The sequence below is a fragment of the Oncorhynchus clarkii genome, chromosome 12, assembly GCF_045791955.1.
Source record: "Oncorhynchus clarkii lewisi isolate Uvic-CL-2024 chromosome 12, UVic_Ocla_1.0, whole genome shotgun sequence".
NCBI classification, from domain to species: Eukaryota; Metazoa; Chordata; class Actinopteri; order Salmoniformes; family Salmonidae; genus Oncorhynchus; species Oncorhynchus clarkii.
The window spans coordinates 26,734,943-26,756,628 of record NC_092158.1 but is presented as its reverse complement, the minus strand read 5'-3'; the positions used below and the strand labels follow the sequence as shown (position 1 = coordinate 26,756,628).

General features: G+C 42.6%; 1 protein-coding gene across 2 annotated transcripts in view; it reads right to left on the bottom strand.

Annotated features, from left to right (window-relative positions):
• Positions 1-19,213, bottom strand: part of LOC139422949 (dystrophin-related protein 2-like) — a 33,000-nt gene extending 13,787 nt beyond the window's left edge. The window contains exons 1-2 of one of the 2 annotated variants that reach the window (XM_071174447.1): positions 19,094-19,213; positions 18,752-18,826 (exon numbers count right to left, since the gene is read on the bottom strand). In XM_071174447.1, coding sequence (XP_071030548.1) covers positions 18,752-18,826; positions 19,094-19,211 — 193 coding nt within the window. In that variant the 5' untranslated portion in view covers positions 19,212-19,213. Of the gene's footprint in view, positions 1-18,751; positions 18,888-19,093 lie in introns of both variants that reach the window. The other variant, XM_071174448.1, reaches the window with a different exon arrangement.
• Positions 19,214-21,686: the final 2,473 nt, after the last annotated feature.

The following is a 21,686-nucleotide window of genomic DNA, read 5'->3' as shown; positions in this document are numbered from 1 at the left end:
GTTGGGTCTTCCAGCATGAAAACTACCCGAAACACACAGCCAGGGCAACTAAGGAGTGGCTCTGTAAGAAGCATCTCAAGGTCCTGGAGTGGCCTAGCCAGTCTCCAGACCTGAACCCAATAGAACATCTTTGGAGGGAGCTGAAAGTCCGTATTGCCCAGCAACAGACCCGAAACCTGAAGGATCTGGAGAAGGTCTGTATGGAGGAGTGGGCCAAAATCCCTGCTGCAGTGTGTGCAAACCTGGTCAAGAACTACAGGAAACGTATGATCTCTGTAATTGCAAACAAAGGTTTCTGTAGCAAATATTATGTTCTGCTTTTCTGACGTATCAAATACTTATGTCATGCAAAAGAATGCAAATTAATTACTTAAAAATCATACAATGTGATTTTCTGGATTTTTGTTTTAGATTCCGTCTTTCACAGTTGAAGTGTACCTATGATAAAAATGACAGACCTCTACATGCTTTGTAAGTAGGAAACACTGCTGATTTAGCAGGTTATCAAATGTGTATGTAGGATCTTAATTTGACCTATATTGTCACATCAAAATAGTCCTGCAGCAACAGGATTTGAACGGTTAGTCCATAATGTTGCTTGATCGATGGTTAGGCTATTAGATGGCCAAACGTCGACTACATGAAAAGTGCAATACTGTTAATATGTGTGTTAGTGTGGGCTTTCAGTGTATTTATGCAAATCACAAAACTCATCTGCATTTCCTAGGGTGCAGGAAGATTCTCAGCAACAATAGAGTGCTCAAATTAAGATCCTACAGCCACATCATTGCCAGGAAAAACATAAAATGCATGTGACAGACATAACTTGCAGGGCAGAGTCATTTGGCAAAAGAGCCCATTATCACACATAATACAGTTATTGTATGTCACAATATCTCAGTAAAACAGGACTAAACAGAAATGGTTTCCTTATCATTTAGGGCCCTCTCACTATCTTAAAAATATAATTTTGGTGAGAAGTGAGGACCTTGCCTATGTTTGCGATTAGAGTGATGTTTCCAAAGGAACTTGGGTATTAGCTGGGGAGGAGTAGTGCAGTTTCGCGGCCCCCGAAAACGTTAGAGTAAGCCCCTCACCCCCCTTTTACTTCAGGATTAATTTTTTCTTCCATGGGGCAGAAAGAAAAATGTGCAGTATTTATAGCGAATCTCATACGGTTTGACACATTTTGTCATGAGGCTGGGAGAAAATGTTGCTGTTTTAGAGCTCAGTACCTTGACACAAGGCGAGACCCAGATGCAGACACAGAAGGCATATGGTTGGAGTCTTACAATATTTATTAATACAATAGGAGAAGGCAAGAGAATGGTCGTGGACAGGCAAAAAAGGTCAAAACCAGTTCAGAGTCCAAAAGGTACCGAAGGGCAGGCAGAATCAAGGTCAGGGCAGGCCGGATGATCAGGCAGGTGGGAAAGTAGTCCAGAGTCAGGCAGGGTTCAAAACCAGGAAGACTAACAAAAAGATAAAAGCAAAAGGAGTACGGGAAAAATACACTGGTTGACTTGACTAACATACAAGGCAAACTGGCACAGAGAGACAGGAAACACAGGGATAAATACACTGGGGAGGTTTACGTGTTGCTGTGTGTTGTTGCCAACCTTACTTTGCTTCCTGACAACTTTACGGTTTTTGCTTTTTAATTACCGTTTATATTTTTGTTTTTTCCCTCACTCAACTTTTTTTCATTCAACTTTTTCACTCCGGACGCTTTATCTGGACGTGGTTCGTCAGGACTTCCAACAGCCGAAGCTAAGTAGTAACATTAACATGATGCCTTCTAATTGCAGTCGCTGTACTCATAATATACAGGAGAACGATCGCCTTACGGCGAGGATAGCTGTGTTGCAAGCCCAGCTTCAGACGCAATCGTTAGGCAAGGGCAATTTCAGTGTAGGAAAGGATTAAACAGCGTCTGTGCCAGCAGTAAGTACAGATAGTAACGTTAGTATAAATCCCCTTGCAACCGGTGTTCCCCATTAAGCAGCTAGTCGAGTCTGAGGGCGAGCCTTCTCTTGTCTCTACTCCTCCCAAATCAAATCAATCAAATCAAATTTTATTTGTCACATACACATGGTTAGCAGATGTTAATGCGAGTGTAGCGAAATGCTTGTGCTTCTAGTTCCGACAATGCAGTAATAACAAGTAATCTAACTAACAATTCCAAAACTACTGTCTTGTACACAGTGTAAGGGGATAAAGAATATGTACATAAGGATATATGAATGAGTGATGGTACAGAGCAGCATAGGCAAGATACAGTAGATGGTATCGAGTACAGTATGTACAAATGAGATGAGTATGTAAACAAAGTGGCATAGTTTAAAGTGGCTAGTGATATATGTATTACATAAGGATACAGTCGATGATATAGAGTACAGTATATACGTATGCATATGAGATGAATAATGTAGGGTAAGTAACATTATATAAGGTAGCATTGTTTAAAGTGGCTAGTGATATATTTACATCATTTCCCATCAATTCCCATTATTAAAGTGGCTGGAGTTGAGTCAGTGTCAGTGTGTTGGCAGCAGCCACTCAGTGTTAGTGGTGGCTGTTTAACAGTCTGATGGCCTTGAGATAGAAGCTGTTTTTCAGTCTCTCGGTCCCAGCTTTGATGCACCTGTACTGACCTCGCCTTCTGGATGATAGCGGGGTGAACAGGCAGTGGCTCGGGTGGTTGATGTCCTTGATGATCTTTATGGCCTTCCTGTGACATCGGGTGGTGTAGGTGTCCTGGAGGGCAGGTAGTTTGCCAGGTAGTGATGCGTTGTGCAGACCTCACTACCCTCTGGAGAGCCTTACGGTTGAGGGCGGTGCAGTTGCCATACCAGGCGGTGATACAGCCCGCCAGGATGCTCTCGATTGTGCATCTGTAGAAGTTTGTGAGTGCTTTTGGTGACAAGCCAAATTTCTTCAGCCTCCTGAGGTTGAAGAGGCGCTGCTGCGCCTTCTTCATGATGCTGTCTGTGTGAGTGGACCAATTCAGTTTGTCTGTGATGTGTATGCCGAGGAACTTAAAACTTGCTACCCTCTCCACTACTGTTCCATCGATGTGGATAGGGGGGTGTTCCCTCTGCTGTTTCCTGAAGTCCACAATCATCTCCTTAGTTTTGTTGACGTTGAGTGTGAGGTTATTTTCCTGACACCACACTCCGAGGGCCCTCACCTCCTCCCTGTAGGCTGTCTCGTCGTTGTTGGTAATCAAGCCTACCACTGTTGTGTCGTCCGCAAACTTGATGATTGAGTTGGAGGCGTGCGTGGCCACGCAGTCGTGGGTGAACAGGGAGTACAGGAGAGGGCTCAGAACGCACCCTTGTGGGGCCCCAGTGTTGAGGATCAGCGGGGAGGAGATGTTGTTGCCTACCCTCACCACCTGGGGGCGGCCCGTCAGGAAGTCCAGTACCCAGTTGCACAGGGCGGGGTCGAGACCCAGGGTCTCGAGCTTGATGACGAGCTTGGAGGGTACTATGGTGTTGAATGCCGAGCTGTAGTCGATGAACAGCATTCTCACATAGGTATTCCTCTTGTCCAGATGGGTTAGGGCAGTGTGCAGTGTGGTTGAGATTGCATCGTCTGTGGACCTATTTGGGCGGTAAGCAAATTGGAGTGGGTCTAGGGTGTCAGGTAGGGTGGAGGTGATATGGTCCTTGACTAGTCTCTCAAAGCACTTCATGATGACGGATGTGAGTGCTACGGGGCGGTAGTCGTTTAGCTCAGTTACCTTAGCTTTCTTGGGAACAGGAACAATGGTGGCCCTCTTGAAGCATGTGGGAACAGCAGACTGGTATAGGGATTGATTGAATATGTCCGTAAACACACCGGCCAGCTGGTCTGCGCATGCTCCAAGGGCGCGGCTGGGGATGCCGTCTGGGCCTGCAGCCTTGCGAGGGTTAACACGTTTAAATGTCTTACTCACCTCGGCTGCAGTGAAGGAGAGACCGCATGTTTTCGTTGCAGGCCGTGTCAGTGGCACTGTATTGTCCTCAAAGCGGGCAAAAAAGTTATTTAGTCTGCCTGGGAGCAAGACATCCTGGTCCGTGACTGGGCTGGATTTCTTCCTGTAGTCCGTGATTGACTGTAGACCCTGCCACATGCCTCTTGTGTCTGAGCCGTTGAATTGAGATTCTACTTTGTCTCTGTACTGGCGCTTAGCTTGTTTGATAGCCTTGCGGAGGGAATAGCTGCACTGTTTGTATTCGGTCATGTTACCAGACACCTTGCCCTGATTAAAAGCAGTGGTTCACGCTTTCAGTTTCACACGAATGCTGCCATCAATCCACGGTTTCTGGTTAGGGAATGTTTTAATCGTTGCTATGGGAACGACATCTTCAACGCACGTTCTAATGAACTCGCACACCGAATCAGCGTATTCGTCAATGTTGTTATCTGACGCAATACGAAACATCTCCCAGTCCACGTGATGGAAGCAGTCTTGGAGTGTGGAGTCAGCTTGGTCGGACCAGCGTTGGACAGACCTCAGCGTGGGAGCCTCTTGTTTTAGTTTCTGTCTGTAGGCAGGGATCAACAAAATGGAGTCGTGGTCAGCTTTTCCGAAAGGGGGGCGGGGCAGGGCCTTATATGCGTCGCGGAAGTTAGAGTAACAATGATCCAAGGTCTTTCCACCCCTGGTTGCGCAATCGATATGCTGATAAAATTTAGGGAGTCTTGTTTCCAGATTAGCCTTGTTAAAATCCCCAGCTACAATGAATGCAGCCTCCGGATAAATCGTTTCCAGTTTGCAGAGAGTTAAATAAAGTTCGTTCAGAGCCATCGATGTGTCTGCTTGGGGGGGATATATACGGCTGTGATTATAATCGAAGAGAATTCTCTTGGTAGATAATGCGGTCTACATTTGATTGTGAGGAATTCTAAATCAGGTGAACAGAAGGATTTGAGTTCCTGTATGTTTCTTTCATCACACCATGTCACGTTGGCCATGAGGCATACGCCCCCGCCCCTCTTCTTACCAGAAAGATGTTTGTTTCTGTCAGCGCGATGCGTGGAGAAACCCGTTGGCTGCACCGCTTCGGATAGAGTCTCTCCAGTGAGCCATGTTTCAGTGAAGCAAAGGACGTTACAGTCTCTGATGTCCCTCTGGAATGCTACCCTTGCTCGGATTTCATCAACCTTGTTGTCAAGAGACTGGACATTGGCAAGAAGAATGCTAGGGAGTGGTGCACGGTGTGTCCGTCTCCGGAGTCTGACCAGAAGACCGCCTCGTTTCCCTCTCTTTCGGAGTCGTTTTTTTGGGTCGCTGCATAGGATCCACTCCGTTGTCCTGTTTGTAAGGCAGAACACAGGATCCGCGTCGCGAAAAACATATTCTTGGTCGTACTGATGGTGAGTTGACGCTGATCTTATATTCAGTAGTTCTTCTCGACTGTATGTAATGAAACCTAAGATGACCTGGGGTACTAATGTAAGAAATAACACGTAAAAAAACAAAAAACTGCATAGTTTCCTAGGAACGCGAAGCGAGGCGGCCATCTCTGTCGGCGCCGGAAGAGTTACGGGGTCTGAGACGCCGAAGCTTCCCACCATTAGCTCTGACAAATTGAAAACCCTAGTCATTGGCGACTCCATTACCCACAGTATTAGACTTAAAATGAATCATCCAGCGATCATACACTGTTTATCAGGGGGCAGGGCTACCGACGTTAAGGCTAATCTGAAGATGGTGCTGGCTAAAGCTAAAACTTGCGAGTGTAGAGAGTATAGAGACATTGTTATCCATGTCGGCACCAACGATGTTAGGATGAAACAGTCAGAGGTCACCAAGTGCAACATTATCTTCAGCGTGTAAATCAGCTAGAAAGATGTCGGCATCGAGTAATTGTCTCTGGCCCCCTCCCAGTTAGGGGGAGTGATGAGCTCTGCAGCAGAGTCTCACAACTCAATCGCTGGTTGAAAACTCTTTTCTGCCCCTCCCAAAAGATAGAATTTGTAGATAATTGTCCCTCTTTCTGGGACTCACCCACAAACAGGACCAAGCCTGGCCTGCTGAGGAGTGACGGACTCCATCCTAGCTGGAGGGGTGCTCTTATCTTATCTACCAACATAGACAGGGCTCGAACTCCTCTAGCTCCACAATGAAATAGGGTGCAGGCCAGGCAGCAGGCTGTTAGCCAGCCTGCCAGCTTAGTGGAGTCTGCCACTAGCACAGTCAGTGTAGTCAGCTCAGCTATTCCTATTCAGACCGTGTCTGTGCCTCGACCTGGGTTGGGCAAAACTAAACATGGCGGTGTTCGCCTTAGCAATCTCACTAGGAGAAAGACCTCCTCCATTCCTGTCATTATTGAAAGAGATCGTGATACCTCACATCTCAAAATAGGGCTACTTAATGTTAGATCCCTTACTTCAAAGGCAATTATAGTCAAGGAACTAATCACTGACCATAATCTTGATGTGATTGGCCTGACTGAAACATTGCTTAAGCCTGATGAATTTACTGTGTTAAATGAGGCCTCACCTCCTGGTTACACTAGTGACCATATCCCCCGTGTATCCCGCAAAGGCTGAGGTGTTGCTAACATTTACGAAAGCAAATTTCAATTTACAAAAAAAAAAATGATGTTTTTGTTTTTTGAGCTTCTAGTCATGAAATCTATGCAGCCTACTCAATCACTTTTTATAGCTACTGTTTACATGCCTCCTGGGCCATATACAGCGTTCCTCATTGAGTTCCCTGAATTCCTATTGGACCTTGTAGTCATAGCAGATATTATTCAAATTTTTGGTGACTTTAATATTCACATGGAAAAGTCCACAGACCCACTCCAAAAGGCTTTCGGAGCCATCATCGACTCAGTGGGTTTTGTCCAACATGTCTCTGGACCTACTCACTGTCACAGTCATACTCTGGACTTAGTTTTGTCACATGGAATACATTTTGTGGATCTTAATGTTTTTTCTCATAATCCTGGACTATCGGACCACCATTTTATTACGTTTGCAATTGCAACAAATAATCTGCTCAGACCCCAACCAAGGAGCATCAAAAGTCGTGCTATAAATTCACAAACAACACAAAGATTCCTTGATGCCCTTCCAGACTCCCTCTGCCTACCCAAGGACATCAGAGAACAAAAATCAGTTAACCACCTAACTGAGGAACTCAATTTAACCTTGCGCAATACCCTAGATGCAGTTGCACCCCTAAAAAATTAAAACATTTATCATAAGAAACTAGCTCCCTGGTATACAGAAAATACCCAAGCTCTGAAGCAAGCTTCCAGAAAATTGGAACGGAAATGTCGCCACACCAAACTGGAAGTCTTCCGACTAGCTTGGAAAGACAGTACCGTGCAGTATCGAAGAGCCCTTACTGCTGCTCGACCATCCTATTTTTCCAACTTAATTGAGGAAAATAAGTACAATCCGAAATTTCTTTTTGATACTGTCGCAAAGCTAACTAAAAAGCAGCATTCCCCAAGTGAGGATGGCTTTCACTTCAGCAGTAATAAATTCATGAACTTCTTTGAGGAAAAAATCATGATTATTAGAATGCAAATTACGGACTCCTCTTTAAATCTGCGTATTCCTTCAAAGCTCAGTTGTCCTGAGTCGGCACAACTCTGCCAGGACCTAGGATCAAGAGAGACACTCAAGTGTTTTAGTACTATATCTCTTTACACAATGATGAAAATAATCATGGCCTCTAATCCTTCAAGCTGCATACTGGACTCTATTCCAACTAAACTACTGAAAGAGCTGCTTCCTGTGCTTGGCCCTCCTATGTTGAACATAATAAACGGCTCTCTATCTACCGGATGTGTACCAAACTCACTAAAAGTGGCAGTAATAAAGCCTCTCTTGAAAAAGTCTAACCTTGACCCAGAAAATATAAAAAACTATCGGCCTATATCGAATCTTCCATTCCTCTCAAAAATTTTAGAAAAGGCTGTTGCGTAGCAACTCATTGCCTTCCTGAAGACAAACAATGTATACGAAATGCTTCAGTCTGGTTTTAGACCCCATCATAGCACTGAGACTGCACTTGTGAAGGTGGTAAATGACCTTTTAATGGCATCAGACCGAGGCTCTGCATCTGTCCTCGTGCTCCTAGACCTTAGTGCTGCTTTTGATACCATCGATCACCACATTCTTTTGGAGAGATTGGAAACCCAAATTGGTCTACATGGACAAGTTCTGGCCTGGTTTAGATCTTATCTATCGGAAAGATATCAGTTTGTCTCTGTGAATGGTTTGTCCTCTGACAAATCAACTGTAAATTTCGGTGTTCCTCAAGGTTCCGTTTTAGGACCACTATTGTTATCACTATAGGTCCCAAGAAACAAAGAGATCTTCTGTTGAATCTGACAATTAATCTTAATGGTTGTATAGTCGTCTTAAATAAAACTGTGAAGGACCTCAGCGTTACTCTGGACCCTGATCTCTCTTTTGACGAACATATCAAGACTGTTTCAAGGACAGCTTTTTTCCATCTACGTAACATTGCAAAAATCAGAAACTTTCTGTCCAAAAATTATGCAGAAAAATTAATCCATGCTTTTGTTACTTCTAAATTAGACTACTGCAATGCTCTACTTTCCGGCTACCTGGATAAAGCACTAAATAAACTTCAGTTAGTGCTAAATACGGCTGCTAGAATCCTGACTAGAACCAAAATATTTGATCATATTACTCCAGTGCTAGCCTCCCTACACTGGCTTCAAATCAAATCAAATCAAATCAAATTTTATTTGTCACATACACATAGCAGATGTTAATGCGAGTGTAGCGAAATGCTTGTGCTTCTAGTTCCGACAATGCAGTAATAACAAGTAATCTAACTAACAATTCCAAAACTACTGTCTTGTACACAGTGTAAGGGGATAAAGAATATGTACATAAGGATATATGAATGAGTGATGGTACAGAGCAGCATAGGCAAGATACAGTAGATGGTATCGAGTACAGTATGTACAAATGAGATGAGTATGTAAACAAAGTGGCATAGTTTAAAGTGGCTAGTGATACATGTATTACATAAGGATACAGTCGATGATATAGAGTACAGTATATACGTATGCATATGAGATGAATAATGTAGGGTAAGTAACATTATATAAGGTAGCATTGTTTAAAGTGGCTAGTGATATATTTACATCATTTCCCATCAATTCCCATTATTAAAGTGGCTGGAGTTGAGTCAGTGTCAGTGTGTTGGCAGCAGCCACCCAGTGTTAGTGGTGGCTGTTTAACAGTCTGATGGCCTTGAGATAGAAGCTGTTTTTCAGTCTCTCGGTCCCAGCTTTGATGCACCTGTACTGACCTCGCCTTCTGGATGATAGCGGGGTGAACAGGCAGTGGCTCGGGTGGTTGATGTCCTTGATGATCTTTATGGCCTTCCTGTGACATCGGGTGGTGTAGGTGTCCTGGAGGGTAGGTAGTTTGCCCCCGGTGATGCGTTGTGCAGACCTCACTACCCTCTGGAGAGCCTTACGGTTGAGGGCGGTGCAGTTGCCATACCAGGCGGTGATACAGCCCGCCAGGATGCTCTCGATTGTGCATCTGTAGAAGTTTGTGAGTGCTTTTGGTGACAAGCCGAATTTCTTCAGCCTCCTGAGGTTGAAGAGGCGCTGCTGCGCCTTCTTCACGATGCTGTCTGTGTGAGTGGACCAATTCAGTTTGTCTGTGATGTGTATGCCGAGGAACTTAAAACTTGCTACCCTCTCCACTACTGTTCCATCTATGTGGATAGGGGGGTGTTCCCTCTGCTGTTTCCTGAAGTCCACAATCATCTCCTTAGTTTTGTTGACGTTGAGTGTGAGGTTATTTTCCTGACACCACACTCCGAGGGCCCTCACCTCCTTCCTGTCAAGGCAAGGGCTGATTTCACTGCTTTTTTACTGCTAACCTACAAAGCATTACATGGATTTGCTCCTACCTATCTCTCTGATTTGGTCCTGCCGTACATACTTACACGTACGCTGCGGTCACAAGACACAGGCCTCCTAATTGTCCTTAGAATTTCTAAGCAAACAGCTGGAGACAGGGCTTTCTCCTATAGAGCTCCATTTTTATGGAAGGTCTGCCTACCCATGTGAGAGACGCAAACTCGGTCTCAACCTTTAAGTCTTACTGAAGACTCATCTCTTCAGTGGGTCATATGATTGAGTGTAGTCTGGCCCAGGAGTGTGAAGGTGAACGGAAAGGCTCTGGAGCAACGAACCGCCCTTGCTGTCTCTGCCTGGCCGGTTCCCCTCTTTCCACTGGGATTCTCTGCCTCTAACCCTATTACAGGGTCTCAGTCACTGGCTTACTGGTGCTCTTTCATGCCGTCCCTAGGAGGGGTGCGTCACTTGAGTGGGTTGAGTCCCTGATGTGATCTTCCTGTCTGGGTTGGCGCCCCCCCTTGGGTTGTGCCGTGGCGGAGATCTTTGTGGGCTATACTCGGCCTTGTCTCAGGATGGTAAGTTGGTGGTTGAAGATATCCCTTTAGTGGTGTGGGGGCTGTGCTTTGGCAAAGTGGGTGAGGTTATATCCTTCCTGTTTGGCCCTGTCCGGGGGTATCATCGGATGGGGCCACAGTGTCTCCTGATCCCTCCTGTCTCAGCCTCCAGTATTTATGCTGCAGTAGTTTATGTGTCGGGGGGCTAGGGTCAGTTTGTTATATCTGGAGTACTTCTCCTGTCTTATCCGGTGTCCTGTGTGAATTTAAGTATGCTCTCTCTAATTCTCTCTTTCTCTCTTTCTTTCTCTCTCTCGGAGGACCTGAGCCCTAGGACCATGCCACATGTCTACCTGGCATGATGACTCCTTGCTGTCCCCAGTCCACCTGGCTGTGCTGCTGCTCCAGTTTCAACTGTTCTGCCTGTGGCTATGGAATCCTGACCTGTTCACCGGACGTGCTACCTGTCCCAGACCTATTATTTGACCATGCTGGTCATTTATGAACATTTGAACATCTTGGCCATGTTCTGTTATAATCTCCACCCGGCACAGCCAGAAGAGGACTGGCCACCCCTCATAGCCTGGTTCATCTCTAGGTTTCTTCCTAGGTTTGGCCTTTCTAGGGAGTTTTTCCTAGCCAACGTGCTTCAAACAGCAAGCATTGCTGTTTGGGGTTTTAGGCTGGGTTTCTGTCCAGCACTTTGAGATATCAGCTGATGTACGAAGGGCTATATAAATACATTTTATTTGTTTTTATTTGAGAATAAGTGACACCTGGAGTGGGTGGAGACAATCACAAGGACAGGTGAAACAGATCAGGGCCTGACATTCAGAGATTTTTGAAAGATGGGGCAATCTAAAAAAATAAAAATAAAACATATTTACATTTATCTTAATATTAACAACATTTAAAGATATACACTGAACAAAAATATAAACACAACATCAAGTTCTTGCAAACTCAAAACAAGATTTTAAAGTTACAGTTTATAAGGAAATCAGTCAGTTGAAATAAATAAAGGCCTTAATCTATGAATTTCACATGACTGGGAATACAGATATGCATCTGTTGGTCACAGATACCTTAAAAAAAGGTACAGTTGAAGTCGGAAGTTTACATACACTTAGGTTGGAGTCATTAAAACTCGTTTTTCAACCACTACAAATTTCTTGTTAACAAACTATGTTTTTGGAAAGTCGGTTAGGACATCTACTGTGTGCATGACATAAGTAATTTTTCCAACAATTGTTTACAGACAGATTATTTCACTTATAATTCACTGTATCACAATTCCAGTGGGTCAGAAGTTTACATAAACTAAGTTGACTGTGCTTTTAAACAGCTTGGAAAATTCCAGAAAATTACGTCATGGCTTTAGAAGCTTTAGAAGCTCATGAAATTACATAATTTGAGTCAACTGGAGGTGAACCTGTGGATGTATTTCAAGGCCTACCTTCAAACGCTGTGCCTCTTTGCTTGACATTATGGGAAAATCAAAAGAAATCAGCCAAGACCTCAGAAAAAAGATTGTAGACCTCCACAAGTCTGGTTCATCCTTGGGAGCAATTTCCAAATGTCTGAAGGTACCACGTTCATCTGTACAAGCAATAGTACGCAAGTATAAACACCATATGACCACGCAGCTGTCATACCACTCAGGAAGGAGACACGTTCTGTCTCCTAGCGATGAACATGCTTTGGTGCAAAAAGTGCCAATCAATCCCAGAACAACAGGACCTTGTAAATATGCTGAAGGAAACAGGTACAAAAATATCTATATCCACAGTAAAACGAGTCCTACATCAACATAACATGAAAGGCCGCTCAGCAAGGAAGAAGCCACTGCTCCAAAACCGCCATAAAAAGGCAGACTACGGTTTGCAACTGCACATGGGAACAAAGATCATACTTTTTGGAGAAATGTCCTCTGGTCTGATGAAACAAAAATAGAACTGTTTGGCCATATTGACCATCGTTATGTTTGGAGGTAAAAGGGGGGGGGCTTGCTAGCCAAAGAACACCATCCCAACTGTGAAGCACGGGGGTGGCAGCATCATGTTGTGGGAGTGCTTTGCTGCAGGAGGGACTGGTGCACTTCACAAAATAGATGGCATCATGAGGAAGTAAAATTATGTGGATATATTAAAGCTACATCTCAAGACATCAGTCAAGTTAAAGCTTGATCGCAAATGGGTCTTCCAAATGGACAATGACCAAGCATACTTCCAAAGTTGTAGCAAAATGGCTTAAGGACAACAAAGTCAAGGTATTGGAGTAGCCATCACAAAGCCCTGACCTCAACCGTAGAGAAAATTTGTGGGCAGAACTGAAAAAGTGTGTGCGAGCAAGGAGGTCTACAAACCTGACTCAGTTACACCAGCTCTGTCAGGAGGAAGGGGCCAAAATTCACCCAACTTATTGTGGGAAGCTTGTGGAAACGTTTGCTCCAAGTTAAACAATTTAAAGGCAATGCTACCAAATACTAATTGAGTGTATGTAAACTTCTGACCAACTGGGAATGTGATGAAAGAAATTAAAGCTGAAATAAATCACCTGTAAAATATAGAAAATAAATATAAACTAGACTAAAACCCCATGTCACACCCTGACCTACTCTACCATAGAAGGCTTTCTATGGTCAGGACGTGACAGCTCTTTGATACGTGATCTGATATAAGCCTTTTAGATTCAATTTCTGGCTTAGGACCAGAGCTTTTGAATCAGTGAAGTTCCCTTAAAAAATAATGAACTAAAAAAACATGTTGACACTTACAACTGTGGCCTAAGGAATTACATGATAGAAAAAAAAGTGTATATGCATGTCCGCTGCTGTAAAGAAGTACTCATCATTATTTGTTGATGAGCACACAACTCAATACATCAAATTCCCTGAGTGAGATCTGAGTGGTGGTGGTCAACTAGTCTTTTTTCTACCTCCCAGCAGGCTCAACAGCCTGGTCTCAGAGGCTAAACGGTATATAGTATATGTGGTGGTGTGTGTGTCTATTTGTCAATAACAGCTTGTGCGTGATGTCTAATATTAAGGAAGTCTCGAGGTATTGCTCACCTGAGGTAGAGTACCTCATGATAAGCTGTAGACCACACTACCTACCAAGAGAGTTTGCATCTATATTTTCCATAGCAGTCTATTTACCATCACAAACTGATGCTGACACTAAGACCACACTCAACGAGCTGTATAAAGCCATAAGCAAACAATAAAGTGCTCATCCAGAAGCAGCACTCCAGTGGCTGGGGAACCTTAAATCCATTTTACCGAATTTCTACAAGCATGTCACATGTGAAACTCTAGACCACCTTTGAGGCGGCGCACAATTGGCCCCTGCATCTTCTGGGTTAGGGGATTGTTTGGTTGGCCGGGTTGTCTTTGTCCTGTTGTCCTTGTCCCACAAATACAATTTTATCTGATTTGATTTAAATCCGGGACACTCAAATTAGTAAGACATTAAGTTTGATATTGTTACATAAGACAGATGGTTACTTAAGGCAAAAATGAAAGTAGGGTGGTTAGTTGGGGTGGATGGCTAGGTGTATAACGTGAATGTCTAGCAACCCAAAGGTTACGAGTTCTAATCTCTTCATGGACAACTTTAGCATTTTAGCTAATTAGCCATTTTTCAGCTACTTACCAGTTTTTTAGCTACTTTGTAACTACTTAGCATGTTAGCTAACCCTTCCCCTAACCCTATACCTTAACCCTTTAACCTAATTCCTAAACTTAACCCTAACGCCTAACCCTAATACCTAGCCGAGCTAACGTTAGCCACCTAGCCACCTAGCTAGAATTCGCAACATATTGTACGTTTTGCAAATTCATGGGAATCCACAAATTAATACATTCCATAGAAACATAACATATCATACTAAATGGAATGTCTTGGAGAATACGAATAATTCAAAAAATTCAACAACTCAATCAACTGTTGCACTTATTTTACTTTTAGCCTCACCACTAGAAAGCCTCAGACAGCCTCACTACAGCCCCAGACAGTCTGCAGTCTTCATCAGACCTGTTGACCTGTAAACCTATTACATTGGCTGTGTAGAACAGGAGTTAGAGGCCTTTTTAAATCAAACTAAGATCCTAAGGCATGGATCGCCAAGAAAAAGATATGGTGCATATGACAGACATAACTTGCAGGGCAGAGGGGGGGGGGGGGGGGGGGGGGGGGGGGGGGGGGCGCATCCCCGAGCTGACAAGGTTATAATCTGTTGTTCTGCCCCTGAACAAGGCAGTTAACCCATTGTTCCTAGGCCATCATTGAAAATAAGAATTTGTTTTTAACTGACTTGCCTAGTTAAATAAAGGTTAAAAAAAATATATAAAAAATTTGATCTTATATCTGTACGCTAGACAGACCTTTTCATTAGGCCATTCCAAGACATTTAAATGTTTCCCCTTAAACCACTCTAGTGTTGCTTTAGCAGTATGCTTAGGGTCATTGTCCTGCTGGAAGGTGAACCTCCGTCCCATTCTCAAATTTCTGGAAGACTGAAACAGGTTTCCTTCAAGAATTTCCCTGTATTTAGCGCCATCCATCATTCCTTCAATTCTGACCAGTTTCCCAGTCCCTGCCGATGAAAAACATCCCCACAGCATGATGCTGCCACCACCATGCTTCACTGTGGGGATGGTATTCCCGGGGTTATGGAAAGTGTTGGGTTTGCACTAGACATAGCGTTTTCCTTGATGGCCAAAAAGCTCAATTTTAGTCTCATCTGACCAGAGTACCTTCTTCCATATGTTTGGGGAGTCTCCCACATCCCTTTTGGCGAACACCAAACGTGTTTGCTTATTTTTTTCTTTAAGCAATGACTTTTTTCTGGCTACTCTTCTGAAAAGCCCAGCTTTGTGGAGTGTACGGCTTAAAGTGGTCCTATGGACAGATACTCCAATCTCTGCTGTGGAGCTTTGCAGCTCCTTCAGGGTTATCTTTGGTCTCTTTTTTGCCTCTCTGATTAATGCCCTCCTTGCCTGGTGTGTGAGTTTTGGCGGGCGGCTCTCTCTTGGCAGGTTTGTTGTGGTGCCATATTTTTTCCATTTTTTTATAATGGTTTTAATGTTGCCCGTGGGATGTTCAAAGTTTTGGATATTTTTTATAACCCAACCCTGATCTTTACTTCTCCACAACTTTGTCCCTGACCTGTTTGGAGAGCTTCTTGGTCTTCATAGTGTTGCTTGGTTGGTGGTGCGCCTTGCTTATTGGTGTTGCAGACTCTGGGGCTTTTCAGAACAGGTGTATACAGTGGGGCAAAAAGTATTTAGTCAGCCACCAATTGTGCAAGTTCTACCACTTAAAAAGATGAGAGAGAACTGTAATTTTCATCATAGGTACACTTCTTCTTTAAGAGGCTCCTCTGTCCTCCACTCGTTACCTGTATTAATGGCACCTGTTTGAACTTGTTATCAGTATAAAAGACCTGTCCACAACCTCAAACAGTCACACTCCAAACTCCACTATGGCCAAGACCAAAGAGCTGTCAAAGGACACCAGAAACAAAATTGTAGACCTGCACCAGGCTGGGAAGACTGAATCTGCAATAGGTAAGCAGCTTGGTTTGAAGAAATCAACTGTGGGAGCAATTATTAGGAAATGGAAGACATACAAGACCACTGATAATCTCCCTCGATCTGGGGCTCCACGCAAGATCTCACCCCGTGGGGTCAAAATGATCACAAGAACGGTGAGCAAAACTCCCAGAACTACACGGGGGGACCTAGTGAATGACCTGCAGAGAGCTGGGACCAAAGTAACAAAGCCTACCATCAGTAACACACTACGCCGCCAGGGACTCAAATCCTGCAGTGCCAGAGGTGTCCCCCTGCTTAAGCCAGTACATGTCCAGGCCCGTCTGAAGTTTGCTAGAGAGCATTTGGATGATCCCGAAGAAGATTGGGAGAATATCATATGGTCAGATGAAACCAAAATATAACTTTTTGGTAAAAACTCAACTCGTCGTGCTTGGAGGACAAAGAATGCTGAGTTGCATCCAAAGAACACCATACCTACGGTGAAGCATGGGGGTGGAAACATTATGCTTTGGGGCTGTTTTTCTGCAAAGGGACCAGAACGACTGATCCGTGTAAAGGAAAGAATGAATGGGACCATGTATTGTGAGATTTTGAGTGAAAACCTCCTTCCATCAGCAAGGGCATTGAAGATGAAACGTGGCTGGGTCTTTCAGCATGACAATGATCCCAAACACACCGCCCGGGCAACGAAGGAGTGGCTTCGTAAGAAGCATTTCAAGGTCCTGGAGTGGCCTAGCCAGTCTCCAGATCTCAACCCCATAGAAAATCTTTGGAGGGAGATGAAAGTCCGTGTTGCCCAGCAACAGCCCCAAAATATGCTCTAGAGGAGATCTGCATGGAGGAAGGGGCCAAAATACCAGCAACAGTGTGTGAAAACCTTGTGAGGACTTTGACGTTTGACCTCTGTCATTTGAAGTTTGACCTCTGTCATTGCCAACAAAGGGTATATAACAAAGTATTGAGATAAACTTTTGTTATTGACCAAATGCTTATTTTCCACCATAATTTGCATATAAATTCATTAAAAATCTTACAGTGTGATTTTGTCTGTCACAGTTGAAGTATACCTATGATCAAAATTATAGACCTCTCTCATCGTTTTAAGTGGGAGAACTTGCACAATTGGTGGCTGACCAAATACTTTTTTGCCCCACTGTATATACTGAGATCATGTGACAGATCATGTGACACTTAGATTGCACACAGGTAGACTTTATTTAACTAATTATGTGACTTCTGAATGTAATTGGTTGCACCAGATCTTTTTTAGGGGCTTCATAGCAAGGGGAGTGACTACATATGCACGCACCACTTTTCCGTTTTTAATTTTTTCAAATGTTTTTTTTTTTTCATTTCACTTCACCAATTTGGACTATTCTGTGTGTGTCCATTGCATGAAATCGAAGTAAAAATCAATTTAAATTACAGGTTGTAATGCAACAAAATAGGAAAAAACGCCAAGGGGGTGAATACTTTTGCCAGGTAGTGCATAACAGTAAAAGTAACTATCATTTTCAACCCAGCAAGCCTTAGAAATCCATGTTAAAGGTTTCGACATTCTCATCCTACCACAGAGAAAATCCTTTAAATAAACAGTTAAATGAATTCACTCCTCAGGCCTTCAAATTATTTCATGAGCACTCTTTTTGAAGACAAGTCTCTGAAATAATGAACTGCACAATGCAGAGAAATAAAATGGTTAATACGCTTAGCTGAGCAGAAAATCTAATTAATCTGGTGTTTTCAGCCAGAGAGGAAAACAAGTCAACACCTCTGTCTCTGCAAACTAACACGGACACACATACGGGATAAACGAACAAAGCAAACATTCAAAGTAAATCAACGTCATACGTAAATATCAATATTTGTCTATTGTGCAAAGACATGGCTTTTCCCCACAATAGCATTCAAGCTGTGGCAATTTGGCACCAGCATAAACAAGCACTTTGGAATAAAAAAAATAAACAAACCCCTGCTTTGAACCCATTTTAAGCCGACCTCAGGGTTCCAGCAGCACTATATTAGTATAGTTATAGTATGGTTACTGCCTTTTATTTGTTTAACCTTTATTTAACTAGGCAAGTCAGTTAAGAACAAATTCTTATTTACAATGGCGGCCTACCAAAACGCAAAAGGCCTCATGCGGGGACGGGGGCCTGGGATTCAAAATAAAAAATAAAAACAATATCAATTTAGGACAAAACACAAATCACAACAAGAGAGACAACGCAACACTACATAAAGAGAGACCTAAGACAACAACATACTGTAACAAGGCAGCAACACATGACAACACAGCATTGTTGCAACACAACATGGTAGCAGCACAAAACATGGTACAAACATTATTGGGCACAGATAACAGCACAAAGGGAAAGAAGGTAGAGACATCACACAAAGCAGCCACAACTGTCAGTAAGAGTGTCATGATTGAGTTTTTTAATGAAGAGATTGAGATAAAACTGTCCAGTTTGAGTGTTTGTTGCAGCTCGTTCCAGTCGCTAGCTGCAGCGAACTGAAAAGAGGAGCGACCCAGAGATATGTGTGCTTTGGGGACCTTTAACAGAATGTGACTGACAGACGGGTGTTGTATGTGGAGGATGAGGGCTGCTTTAAAAGAGTCTGGCACATGCACTTTAGTACAGACACTTTAGTAAAGAAGGCAAGTGCCTTCACATCCCTCTATGTTGCCTGAGTGAGTGAAAACCAAAGACACTTTAATAAAAGATTACAATTTCAGAGTAATGCACATGCTTGACTGTTGTATTTCTACTTACGGTCAATGTCCCTGGTCAGGTTGGTGGTCATCCAGTCACAGAGCCCTGATTCCATTCCATTGGAGTGACTGTGGTCTGGAGGACATAGCATAATGTGCTGCTGTTTCACATGGATCTCCTCATGCAGTCTGTGAGTCTTTAACATACAATGACAGCATAACAATCTCAGACTGCTTACGACTTCACATTAGTTAAATTGCACTTCTGGGCAAATTGTGTAATGCAACTCTTGATTGGTATGAAGGAAAATACATAACTTACAAACTATTATCAACTACATAGAAATGAATTACTCGAGATATCATCACACACAGACAAAAGTGATTCACAGCTGAATCTTACCATTGCGCTCAATCGTTCCACAGACTAGACAATGTTCCGAGGACAACCAAAAGTCTCTGTGGTTCCTGAGAGAAAGGACGTCCACAATCTGCTCACTGCCACACCCGTCCTGCTGCATCACCCACAGCGCCAAAAGGAGAAGAGAAATTGAAAAGCAAATGAAAGCCAGCTGCCAGCAGCAACGGAGCCGATGAGGATAATGCCACATTAACTCATCCTCATCTTCAGTGCACTCAAGTAGACTTCCAGAGGACAACACATGCACAGGGACCTCCAGCGCCTCAAAGAGCAGGCTGAGGGGGGAAGGGAAGGGTGACCCTCCTCAGGGGGGGGCTGAATCACTGGAACTGGCAGTGTCTAGGTTCTCTATGGGGAAGGATTCTCTTTTGATGTCCAATATTACATATCTTCTGTGATGAGATGTCTAGTAGTGGTGCCTTATGGTAATCAATAAGTATATGGGAAATAGCAGAGTTATCTTCATGCTATAATGAAAGCTATACACAGTTCAAGGTTATTTCTTATTATGGCATGGTAGTACCCTTAGGACATATACAAGGATTAATATCAGTATGTGCTTATAAAGGCCAAATTCAGGGTCGCTCTCAGTGGTCAAACATTCCTTGACGACCAGCATTTAAAGTGTATGAAATCTATGGGATGAAATCTATAAACTATGAAATGGCACCACCTGGTGCCTGGATAGCAATTTACAGTAGCTCAAACAGGGGAAGAGCTGTCCACCGGAAGTGTAAACTACTTAAGTAAAAATACTTTAAAGTACTACTTAAGTTGTTTTTTGGGGTATCTGTACTTTACTTTACTATTTCTATTTTTTACAACTTATAATTTTACATCACTACATTCCAAAAGAAAATATTATACTTTTTAATCCATACATTTCCCTGACAACCCAAAGTACTAGTTACATGTTGAATGCTTAGCAGAACAGGAAAATTGTGAAATTCACACATTTATCAAGATAACACATGGTCATCCCTACTGCCTATGTTCTGGGGGACTCACTAAACACACACACATCTTTTGTAAATAATGTCTGTGTTGGTGTGTGCCCCTGGCTATCCGGAAATGTTAAAAACAAGACAAGTCTGCTTTGCTTAATATAAGTAATATTAAATTATTTATACTTTTACTTTTGATACTTAAGTATATTTTAGCAATTGCATTTACTTTTGATACTTAAGTATATTTAAAACCAAATACTTTAAAAACTTCTATTCAAGTACTATTTTACTGGGTGACTTTCACTTGAGTAACTTTCTAATAAGGTATCTATCTATACTTTTACTCAACGATGACAATTGGGTTATTTTTCCACCACTGCTGTCCACCACACACCACACCCCACTCAATAAATGTCAGATGGCTACAACAACACATTTTTTTAAATTCTAAATTTTGTTCAACAATATTATCTAATTGGTATGCTTTTCACACAGACAGTTAAGTATGTTGATTAAATTATATCCTGTGTGAGTTGAATACCAGCTAGAATGGAGCACATTACAGAATTACAAATTTGTAAAACCATTCTGCTGTGCAGTTAGTACCACACATTGTGTGTCAGCCATAGAGATAGATAGAGGACTATAGATGGATATAACCAACGATGTATATACACTAAATGACTAACAATGGGCACTGTTTTGAAATCACCGCGCCTCCATCTTAGCTCTCCCCCACCAGTCTAAAAAATATTTTATTAATGTATACATTTGTTTTTTCCATGTTTATTCTATTACAGACACCTTAATTCATACTTTTAAATTATATGTGATAAACAAAAAAAAAAAAAAAAAAAACGAAAGTTCTAATGTTACTGTACCCACTACAACAATGAAATACTTAAATATATGTAATTTTGTCTTTGAAACGTTTCACTGAAATACTGTAGAATTCCATTCATTCCTATGGAGGAATGCTCCTTCAAAGCCTCTCACTGGCCAATACATAGTATCAGCAATTCAGGGTTTATATACATCGCTATGTATAACTCGTTTTAATTTCGACATTGCCATTGAGGGCTTCTACCATTTTAAAGTAGTCAACTGGGTGGGGATTCCCTGGGGTTGGGAGCAATGACTGTATATATGAATGGACAAAGCTATCGATCACGTGACACCATTCATTCCTATGTGAAGACTCAATAGTGCATTGAAGCCGAATGAAGTCAGTTAAGATGGTGTCTCATGGAGACATAACATGCGCAGTTTGAGCTATTCTAGGAAGTGACGTTGCAGGTTAGCTCAGTGCTCCGTCTCTCATTGAGTAACGAAAAGTTGAAGGCCTACCAGGCTACTGCAGGCTGCCATTAGCAACTAAATTATACTTAATTTCTTCTGTGGGTGATTTTAAAATAATTGGTTCAAGGACATACAGTGAGTGCATTCAAAAAGTATTCAGGTCCCTTGACTTTTTCCACATTTTGTTACATTACAGCCTTATTCTAAAATGTATAAAATTGTTTTTCCCCTTATTAATTTACACACAATACCCCACAATGACAAAGCAAAAAATGTTTTAGACATTTTTGCAAATTTCTAAAATAAAAAAACTGAAATATCAACATTTA